The 11,380-nt window shown below is 30.9% G+C and overlaps 1 protein-coding gene across 1 annotated transcript; it reads left to right on the top strand.

Annotated features, from left to right (window-relative positions):
• Window positions 1-1,004: 1,004 nt before the first annotated feature.
• On the top strand, window positions 1,005-7,237 carry LOC107951361 (membrane-associated 30 kDa protein, chloroplastic). Its single transcript, XM_016886380.2, has 11 exons — window positions 1,005-1,330; window positions 2,732-2,853; window positions 2,965-3,075; window positions 3,308-3,372; window positions 3,454-3,535; window positions 4,219-4,293; window positions 4,541-4,611; window positions 4,702-4,784; window positions 5,589-5,653; window positions 6,371-6,445; window positions 6,967-7,237. Exons 1-11 carry the CDS (start codon window positions 1,180-1,182, stop codon window positions 7,072-7,074), a joined length of 1,008 nt encoding a protein of 335 aa, XP_016741869.1. The 5' UTR covers window positions 1,005-1,179; the 3' UTR covers window positions 7,075-7,237.
• Window positions 7,238-11,380: the final 4,143 nt, after the last annotated feature.

Raw genomic sequence — 11,380 nt, 5'->3', positions numbered from 1 at the left:
AATTGATTGTTGCAACATAGGAACAATCTTGTCGTTCTTTTGTCTGACATAGCTTTATAGTGTTTCGGTTCTCTTGAATCCCTTTTTTTTTTCCATACAAAAAAATAAAATTATACCCACTCTTTCATTTTGGTACTAAAATTCTTTTTGGTCAAAATTTATCTCTAAACTACCCTTTTCTTGGGTTGGTATCTAAACTACCTAAGTCAATCAATCGTGACTGAAGAATGGTTGACTTTAGATTTGAAAATTTTGAATTATTTATATTCCATATAATTATATATTATATTATAAAATATAAGTTTTGAATTTCTATATATTTTTCAAATAATCTTTGAATTTATTTTTTAGAATTGTTAATTTATATATTTGAATTTATATATATATTTTTCAATTTCATATAATTAATAGATTATAAAAATGATTTTTTTATATTTTATGAATTTTAACACATTTTAAAAAAAATTATTTTTAGTAATTTTTCCTCTCTATATATTTGGAATTATTTGACAAATAAATGGCAATGCTTATGTAGTTTTTGTGCCACATTGCAACTTTTAATAGTTGAATGTAATGTTTTGAAGTGATTTGGATAACAAAAGTATAATTTATGTATCACTTTTAATAAAAAAAATAGATATCAAGATAAAAATAAGTATACATTAGGTACTAATTTGTCGTAGGTACTACAAGACAAGAGGTATCCTCACTTATATAAGATTGTGCACAATAGACTAATAATCGACTCCTTTTCTTTCGAAAATCGTAAACAGCAACCGTATCACATTATCCTCCTCCTCGGTTTTCTCATACTTCTCATTATATCATGACAGGTAAATGGACATTTCTTTCCACTATCTTCTTTTCCTTGTTCAACATATATTATCATCAATTATATTTGAGGTAAATAAAAGCACCAAAGTTCACCTAGTGTTTTCAAGAAATGAATAATAAAAAATTGCTGAAAAATATTTCTTTTTAAATAATAGGGATCAAACCAAACCGGTTTATATTTTTTCCTTTGGCAACAAGCGGACCGAAATTAAAGAGAAAACCAGAAAGTAAAGAAAAATCTGAAAACCCAAGAACGCCTATTGGGAATGTAACTGATATGATATCATCATCTCATTTCTCACAGCAAAACCAGCCTTTCAAATTTTCTTCATACAAACACTAAAAATGGCTGCCAATTCTCAAATATTTACAGGATTGACCCTCCCTTTCAAACCCATTGCTTCTTCTTCTTCTTCGTCTTCAAGCTCCAGTAACAGTACTTGCATTCGTTGTTTAGTTAAGAAACCATTAACTTCTTCTTTCTTTAATGGCGGAGGTACTCTTTCTTTGGCCTTTTTTCTTACTTCCAATCTTCATAAGTTCTTCTACAAATTTTTGCTTGCTTTTGAGTTGGTTGTGCCTTTTGGGAGCTAAATTTTATTTATTGTTATGGAATATATCAAATGTGTGATTTTTCTTTGAAAAACTTTGCTTTTCATTCTAAATTTGTCAGCCATTATGTCTTTGATTGCTTGATTAGTGAGAAAGAGTGTTGCCATCGAAGGTTAGTCCATAGGTTGATTGACTGAGCAGCTTAACTCAAGGGGAACTCATAATTTTCTTCAACCTCAGCTTTTTCTATGGATGATGACATTCCATTTTTTATTTGGGTCATTTGCTAATGCTTTTGTTCAATCTTTTAGGCTTTGCTTGGTATGAAGGACTGAAAGGTGTGATGATGGGAAATTTATTAATCAAATTAGAACCAAAGTAGTCTAACCATTATATTAACATAGTTTTCAATCCGCACTCCTTTACATCCTTCGTACCAAACAGAGCTTAAGCTTAGTTAAGTGGTGAATCAAATGGGTTCTTAAATACTTTTATATCTCGAGCTCAAATAAAAATCTCGCTTACCTATTAAAAAAAATAGGACCAATTCTCAGGCTCGACTTCAAACTCGATTGTTAAGGCATGAATGGTTTTTCCTTGCTTATGAGTTGGTTGTATTTGTTTGGAACTTGGGATATCAAATTTATGATTTGTTCTTCAAAATTCTTTGCTTTTCATCGTAAATTTACAGCCATTGTTGTCCTTGGTAGCTTGAGTAGTGAGAAGGAGTGTTGCCATGGAATGTTAGTTCATAAGCAGATTGCCTAAGCTGTTTACTTAAATGGAACACATAATTTTATTAAAGCGCTGGTTTTATGGATGATGAAATTTATTTGTTTATTTGGGTCATTTGCTAATGGTTTTACATAAACCTCTAAAGCTTATTTAAGTGGTGTAGCAAACGGATTCTTGAACACATTATATTCTTGAAGCATAAATGGTGTATTTCGTATGTGGATTACAATATTTAGATGATTTACATGTCAAAAAGTTAAAGCAATTCATTTATAAATTGGTGCAATTCCCCTAAAATTATGTAAGCTTCTGCATAAGTTTTTTTTTTTTTTTTTGCTTTTCATGTGATGTGAGTGACCATCTTTTCAATTTCAATTTTCTGTATAACTTTGTCACCCCTTTTTTCTATCCTTTTACTGTTTATTTGCATTTTGGTTGATGATTAGGGAGTAATATGAACGATTGGAACTCCAGTGATTAAGTTTTCATTTTAGTACATAACAGTATGAATTTCAGCGGACTGTCTAACATTATCTAAAAGGGCTAAACACTAGTACCTAAAGTAGGTTCAACTTATCCTTTAAGTTGCTCTTTCTGCTCCCTTAAACAGTGGCTGCACTAAAAATTACAAGCATAAGGACCCTTCCAGGAGGATCTCATTCTTGTAGAGGAGGTGCAGGTGCCATTGGCACTCGCATGAACCTTTTTGATCGGTTTGCTAGAGTTGTTAAGGTCAGAGTTTACGAATTGTTTATATGCATTCATGTAAAGATACTATGATTTATGATTCCAAATTTTGATGTGTTATCTCAATAACTTGACTCAATTCACTGATAATGGCAGTCATATGCAAATGCTCTCCTAAGCTCTGTTGAAGACCCAGAAAAAATCTTAGAGCAAGCTGTGATTGAAATGAATGATGACTTGGTGAAGATGAGACAGGCCACAGCACAAGTAAGCCTCATTACCTTTATTTTATTTTTTAGTTTCTCGAGTTTCTTTCGCCTTCGGTTACATTGTTTTCTTTCCCTTTTTATGCTTGATTGCATTGCATATGTACTCAAGAATAGATTCCAAGATGGTCCTAGAAGTTTATTTTTGTTTTACAACTTTTTATTGTGCCGTTTCAGTGTAATTTTCTTCCCAATTTTTTATATGCAGATGTGATCCTTTTTCTTTTTTGAAGGTATTAGCATCTCAAAAGCGGTTGGAAAATAAGTATAAAGCTGCACAGCAGGCTTCTGAAGATTGGTAATTGATTGAGGATATTTTTTCTTTAGTTTTCAGAGGATATGAGTGTTTATGTCCCTATTGAGTTCTGTTTTCATATAGGTACCGTAAAGCACAGTTGGCTCTTCAGAAAGGAGAAGAAGATCTTGCACGTGAAGCCCTCAAGAGGCGTAAATCTTATGCTGTATGACTATGTTGTTCTGACTCTTCATTTTTTTTTGAAGTGTTTGTGTCTGCTAACACCCATATCATATCTGGACATATGGGGATATGACCCTCCAAATACATGAAAATTTTTGAACATATTTGTATTAGATACATGTCATATCCAACACACACATCCAAGTCTCTAGATGTCATCTTGCTGTAGAGTGTTTTCGAGCATTCTTATAAAAATTTCCAATATCTACAATTTCTTATCTGAATTATTTTGTATGTTGAAACGCTTGGGGAAACTGGAAAGTAGATTAATAAGCATAGCCGATTAGCTGGTTTGATTAGATTTTTATATTTTGCAATTTCAATGTGAGATGAAGGTTTGATTTGTGGTTGCTACAATGAGAAACAGATCTGTTTTATAATGTCGGGATTGGGGTTTAGGGTTCTAGTGTTTTTGGTCAACAGATAAAATTGTATGCCAAATGAGGTTCATGGCATTGCAACATAGGCTTGTTCCGACAACATCAAGTTACACAAACACCAGTGGACACAATAACCCTATTGAATTGCTTAAACAGTGTAACTGATAGTTTCCTACAGATTGAAAACATATCTTTCCTGGTTTTACAACCTGTTATTTTAATTCGAAGTTCCTAAAGTGGTTAGATTTTTCAATTGGCAAACAATCATTTTTGCTTTTTGTTTCAGGATAATGCTAGTTCGTTGAAAGCTCAACTTGATCAACAGAAAAGTGTAGTTGAGAATCTCGTCTCAAACACTAGGGTAAATGTCTACTCATCTTTGCTACTATTGATTTCATTGCAATATTATTCGTTTAGATAATTTGGTCTTCTTATTTAGAATATATTCATGAGAATATACCTTGGATTTGGATACTTCTAAAAAAAACAGTTGGAGCAATATTGGATGAAAAACTTGATAGATACATAAGAAGTAATACATTTATCTTATTATTTACACATGGATGGATTTGATGGGGTTTCATTCCCTTAATTCAAATTTTGTGTAGCTTTTAGAGAGTAAGATACAAGAGGCAAAGTCAAAGAAAGACACATTGAAAGCTCGGGCTCAGACTGCACGGTAGTCTTGACTATTCTCTTTGTTACCTTTGTTTTTCTCTGTTTTATCTCATTGTACTTGCTCATTGTGAGTTCTTACATCTTTCTTCAGAACTGCAACAAAAGTTAATGAGATGGTTGGAAATGTCAACACAAGCAATGCTTTATCAGCTTTTGAGAAAATGGAAGAGAAAGGTGAGCTAATCTTAGGTTGGAAGGTTTTTGTCGTAAGTGACCATCCTGTCTATTCGTGCATCATATTTAGCAAAGATTTTGAGTTTGGCATGATGGAAAGCGCACAAAATAAAGCTCTTTTAGCCCTGCAATATTTCTCTAGTAAAATCGAACTTAAACATGAATATGTTATCCAATTAAATTATTGGGTGATTTCTTCTCCAGCATTTTCACAGTATCTCCGGTTTAAGTTTAGTAAGTTGAAGTGTGAGGATGCTTTCTCAGTTGCCAAGGGGTGTGAGGAGCTATGATATTCAGACTAGGGTGTAAATGTCAGATATGAGTACTTTTCTGATATGGGTATGTTCGATTTTTTAAAGGTTTTTCTGAGCATTTGGAGGGTCCTTTTAAAGTCATATTCTGATACCCAAGTCCAAAAATGCGTTGGACATGGGTGTCACATGCAGGTAGTTTAAGAAAATTGGAGAATTGGAGTAACATCATTGAGGAGTGTTAAAGTTTTGATATGTGTGTCCTTTTTGGCCTAGCCACTAGTTATGAAATGTTTCACTTTAATCAACCATCATTTTCAAACTAAACACTTCATAAGAAATGGAAGTATTTGTAATATTATAAAAACTCATCCTTGTCACACACCTGATGATTGGTGATTCTTTTGTGCTAAAGGCAGTCACGATAATTTGAGATTGAAATCTCTTGCATCTCTTGGTCAGTCTATAAGAACTGGAATACTATTGATCTGAACTTGCCTTGTCTTTCTTTTTTTTTTCCTTTTGTCATTCTCTTGCCTTCTTATTTTGACAGTTATGGCAATGGAGTCTGAAGCAGAAGCTCTTGGGCAGTTAACCACCGACGATCTTGAAGGGAAGGTAGTGACTTATCCATCGCCTACTTTATGTTCTGATTTAAACTTTCTATGGCCAAAATTCCCTTGCTGTTATTCGATAATTTGCTCCACTTTCTCTGGTGGCCATCATAGACAAGGTGTTAGCAGCATTAATGGCCTGTTGATATCATAACCTGAAATGTTGATTTAACTGTAGATTTATACACTCAATCCAAATATGTCTTTTGACATCCTCAAAGGATCGGAAATACAGAAAAGGTTTTTCTAAGTTCCCTAAAAGAAAATGGAAAGTAAATTTGAAATGGTAGCCATTGTTTTCTATAGTCGTGGATTAAGCAGACTATGTTATTAGGGATAGGTAAAATTTTAATGAATTTAAGATAAAAATGATTAGAATTATAGTTACTTACCACATTACTAGGACTTTGGTATCAGTGTTGTATTTGGGTATGTTCCTTTCAATTTTTCGAAGTTTTCCATGTATTTGGAAAGTTTTGGAGGACTATTTTCCTGTATCCAAGGCTGGATATATGCCAGATATGAGCACTTAAAGTTCTAATATGGGTTTTTCAAGAAGAATAAAAAGTTGAAGGAACAGTAAATTCGTATTAAGAATACAAGACTCCTTTATACGGAAGTTCACATTTGTCTAACCTGTTTTTGATTATGCATCGATAGTTTCTTTCTACAAAATTCACTAGTTTCTGTTCTTGAAGAGACAAATTACATAAATTTGCAGTTTGCATTACTAGAGAGCACATCAGTTGATGATGATCTTGCAAATCTGAAAAAGGAACTCTCCGGTAGCTCACAGGTATGTCTCATTTTTATTTTGTGGAAGATGGATTTATGTATGATGGGATTAGTTTTCTCTCATAAGTTTTCTTGGACTAGGCTTTTACCGAAAAGAAAAACAATATGAATTGAACATTCAGAATTGTTCCAATGCGTCTTGTTTTTCCTTTCCTCAGTCTGTTTTAGCTTATGTTACTTGGACTTGGCTGTAAATGAGAAATATGGATATTCAATTTTTACTTTTCTAAGTTTTTCATGTATACAGAGGATGGTATATGCATTAGATACAAATATTGGACATTGGTACTTTTTAAGAAAAAATGGAGTGTAAGCACAGATACAAGTGTAACATAGATTTTTTTTATATATTTGGAGTCTTTGGAGATCATATCCTTGTATCTATGTCTAGATATACGTGAGATGCGAGTGTGAGATACAAGCTTAAAAGTTTTCCGAAGAAGTTGTTCAGGAGGAATCTCTTGATTTCAACCTTTGTAAAAGGTTATTAAATTTCAGTTCTCCAATTGTTTTGATGAGCAGAAAGGGGAGCTCCCACCTGGAAGAAGTACAAACACGAAGCTTCCGTATCGCGATGCAGAAATTGAGACAGAACTTAACGAACTGAGACAAAAGGCAAAGGAGTTGTAAAGTTTCCAATGGGTAATATTATTAATTTCAAATAAATATTTGTATGATTATGCACATAGTTTGTGTATTTAGTTACATTGTCTGTGCAATTTGTGTATCCCAATCCACTATCTGTGGATTAAATAAACAAAATTCAAAGTGAAATCAAATATTTGAATATCAACTTTGACCACTGAATTTTTTAATTAATTCAACAGATATAATACAAGTTACTAATCAAATTGAATACTATCAAACCCCACAAATTGCTTACCAATAAGTCAGAGAGTGAAATTCATAGGATATTGCCGTTTGTCTAATTATGAAATAATTATTAACTTTCTTTTTTATTAACACTTCAATTCCACTATCACTTTGTTTAGTTTTTAAAAGAAATTGACAAAACACCATAACTAAATACTTTTGAGTTTTATTTATTTGTTCTCAAAATCAACCTTTTATGTATTGTAATTTCGTTGGAAATAAATGTTTGTTGTACTGGTAAGAAAACCCACATAATATTATTGAAATTTTAAAATGGATATAAAGAGTATAAAGAATATTTTGTTTCATTAATAGTTTTTAATGGATAATTATTTGATACACCATTTGTGGAGTTTTTCTAATTACACAAACGGATTAAAAGTGAAACAAGTGTCGCACATATTATAATACACTTGACAAACTCTCTATTTATTTATGGTCTCCGTATAAAATAAATATCTTTTTCATTAAAATAAGGAAAAGTCATATAGAGGGCAATGAGCATGATGTAAATTCAAGTCAAGTGTATGTTCAAATATACGGAGGCATTGACACATTCAATATCCTAAACTCCCTTACACTTACGCCCTTCCCTTTTCACATTAATTTTCCTCTGCCTGCTTCAAAACTCCTTGGTCAACACGATATCTTTCATAAGCGCTTACTAACATATTTACTTGCTACAAGGTTCAACTCCAACAGCCACCTCCCCTATATATACGCATTCCATTTCATCTACATAAACAACGACGCTCATATATTTACGTTTCCAAAGAGTTTCAGGCGAACCATTTTGGAAGATGAATAGCAGAAAAGTAAGCACCCTTTTCATCATTCTTGTAATCTCATTGCCCATTTTGAGCCATGTTGCAGTGGAAGGTACAAGAGTTTTACCTGAAGATTTTGCCAAGGCTAATCATCTGCACACATACTCGTCGTCGGTGTACGAAAAGGCCAAGTTCACAATGTCCTGCTGGCTCCAGCACTTGGCTTCGGGGCCAAGCCCTAGAGGACCTGGTCACTAGTATCTTTCAAGTTGAACGATCCATGTATAACAAAGTATATGCAGTCGGTGTTATCATTTATTATTGTTTCATTTTTTTTTTACATTTATATATTTATGATTAAGTTGATGTAGGTCATTGATTGGATTTAATCCGGTTATAAAATTATTAAATACATATTCATTTTTGCAGAGCAGAAAGAAATATTATTATAAGGATATTTTTATCTTCTTCTTTTTTATTTTTTTATATAAAGTCGAAAAAAATAAATTTATTAAGATTTGAACTTAAAATATTATATATTTTTTTAATATCTTAATTTTATTATTTCAACCAAAACCTCACTTTTTATATCAATTTTTTTTATAAATATATTTGTTATATAATTTTTTTTACTTATATTATGTGTGATAATTTAATATATAATTTTTTTTTGTAAATTGCATTACTAAGTAATTATTTTTAAAACTTTGAACATAGGGTATACCACCCTATTAGTCACCATTTTTCTTTTTTGTTAATTTGGTCACCGCCATTAAAGAAATTGATCAATTTGGTCACTTTATAGTTAAATTTAGCGGGATGCTCTGTTGGGAGATGTGCCCATATTATAGTAAATATGTAACTGTTTTTTATTTATTTGAACAATGAATAAATAAATAAAGGTAATTTCAGATTTAACTATTATGTTTTTTATATTTTGCAAGCATAGCGAAATTGTGACAAGCACATATTAGTTTATTGATTGTCTAAGTTCAAACTGAAGATAAATAATATTGTAAGTTCATTGATTATCTTTAGTTTGAACTTAGACAATCAATGAGCTAATATTTACTTGTCATAATTTTGCTATGCATGCAAAATATAAAAGACAGAAATACAAAATATATTATAGTGAAATGTGAAATTAATTTTATTTATTTATTCATTGTTCAAATAAATAGAAAACAATTATATGTTTACTACAATATAGGCACATTTCCCAACAGAGCATCCTGCTAAATTGAACAATAAAGTGACCAAATTGATCAATTTCTTTAATGACAGTGACCAAATTAACAAAAAAAAAAAATTAGTGATTAATAGGGTAGTACCCTATGTTCAAAGTTTTAAAAATAATTACTTAATATTGCAATTTACAAAAAAAATTATATATTAAATTATCACACATAATATAAGTAAAAAAATTATATAACAAATATATTTATAAAAAAATTGATATAAAAAGTGAGGCTTTGGTTAAAATAATAAAATTAAGATACTAAAAAAATATAATGTTTTAAGTTCAAATCTCTTCAAAATTTTATTTTTTTAAACTTGATGTAAAAATTTTAAAAAAATAAAAAAGAAGAAAATAAAAATATCCTTATAATAATATTTCTTTCTGCTTGCAAAAATGAATATGTATTTAATAATTTTACAACCGGATTCGATCCAATCAATTAATATGTATTTATCTTGATAAATATTATATTAATTTAATATTAAAGTGATTAAGTTTAATCATAGTTTAATTCTCTAAACTCTCCCTATATAAAGAGAGTTTTGGGTCATTATTTTAGAAAATTTCTAGAGATATTTTTCTGATTTACAACTTGACCCAAAAGTTTAGAGAAATTGTGAAATTACCTCATTGGTAATTTTTGTAAAAATCTTCTAATTTGAAGCTAGCCCACACTTGACAGATTTTTTCCAACATGCTCTTATTTCATTTTTTTTTAAATATATCAAAACACTTGCAATAACTTATGTACATGTCATATTCTATAACCAAAATATCAACTTTGTACCCTCTTCAAGATTAACATATCCACGACCATATACACACTCATAACTATTGTAACACCCCTTACCCGTACCTGAGGCCGGGAAAAAGTACGAGGCGTTACCGGACAAATATACAAACATTAAACTAAAATACGGGCCATAAAATTTCATTCATATTTCAAAACGTTCATTCACTTACACATAGTCCCTTATTTGAGTCTACGAAGCCCAAAACATACTTTAGAAAGGGTTCGGGACTAAACCGAGAACTTACGAAAATCTTGAAAATTTCATGCTTTAAGGCTCCACATGCCCGTGTCCCAAAGTCGTGTTCCATACACGGCTGAGACACATGGTCGTGTTTCTGCCTGTATGGAATATACCTAGGCTATTTTCCAAGCTTTGGTCAACCTTAATCTCTTACACACTTATACAAAATCAAAAGCATATAACATGGTATTCATTTAATGATTAAATATTCTCAATTAAACCATAAGCATAGCATTTGTATGTCATCATACATGTGTCTCTCATACTCATTTTACCTTGTTTATTATAATACTACTTATACATTTATACCAAGATTATCATCTTACCAAATATCTTCAGCTTAGTCATCAAGCATTCATATTTAAAACTAGATCATATCTTTATAAAATACCACAATTCAGATACGCAAAATAACATGTTTTCCTGAAACACTTCAATTCAACTCCATACCCAACAAGCATTACATTGAGACTAGTCATATATATATACATGTCATGATACATATCATTCTCTTTCTGTTTTCTTATAAACACATATAATTTATTTCATTATATCAATATTTCATATACCATAGTTTCCATGTATTCCACATATATTTATTTTTCTCCTCCTCCTCTCCATTCCACATCCTTAATGTATATAGCATCCTTGTAAGTACGATTTCACAATTTACTAATAAATTCTCACATCAAACTGTCCACATGAGTCATAGTCACTTACTTATTTATAATTCGAGCTACAGAGCTCCAAATTAAGATTTGTAAATTTCCCCTGAAACTAGACGCACATATCTTTCCACCATAAAATTTTCATAATTTTTGGTTTAGCCAATTAGTACAGTTTATTCATTAAAATTTCCCCTGTTTCACTTTCTGACAGTTCTGACCTCTCTTCACTAAAAATTAATTATCTCACAGTACAGAACTCGGATAATGTTCTTGTTGATTTATCTTGAAAATAGACTCATTAGGGATTTTAAAAATATAAGTTTAATCCTCTAATTATTTTTATCCAAATTGTTT

Source organism: Gossypium hirsutum, chromosome A02 (genome assembly GCF_007990345.1).
Source record: "Gossypium hirsutum isolate 1008001.06 chromosome A02, Gossypium_hirsutum_v2.1, whole genome shotgun sequence".
Classification (NCBI taxonomy): domain Eukaryota; kingdom Viridiplantae; phylum Streptophyta; class Magnoliopsida; order Malvales; family Malvaceae; genus Gossypium; species Gossypium hirsutum.
The sequence above is the reverse complement of the archived record's forward strand: the minus strand, read 5'-3'. Positions and strand labels throughout refer to the sequence as shown.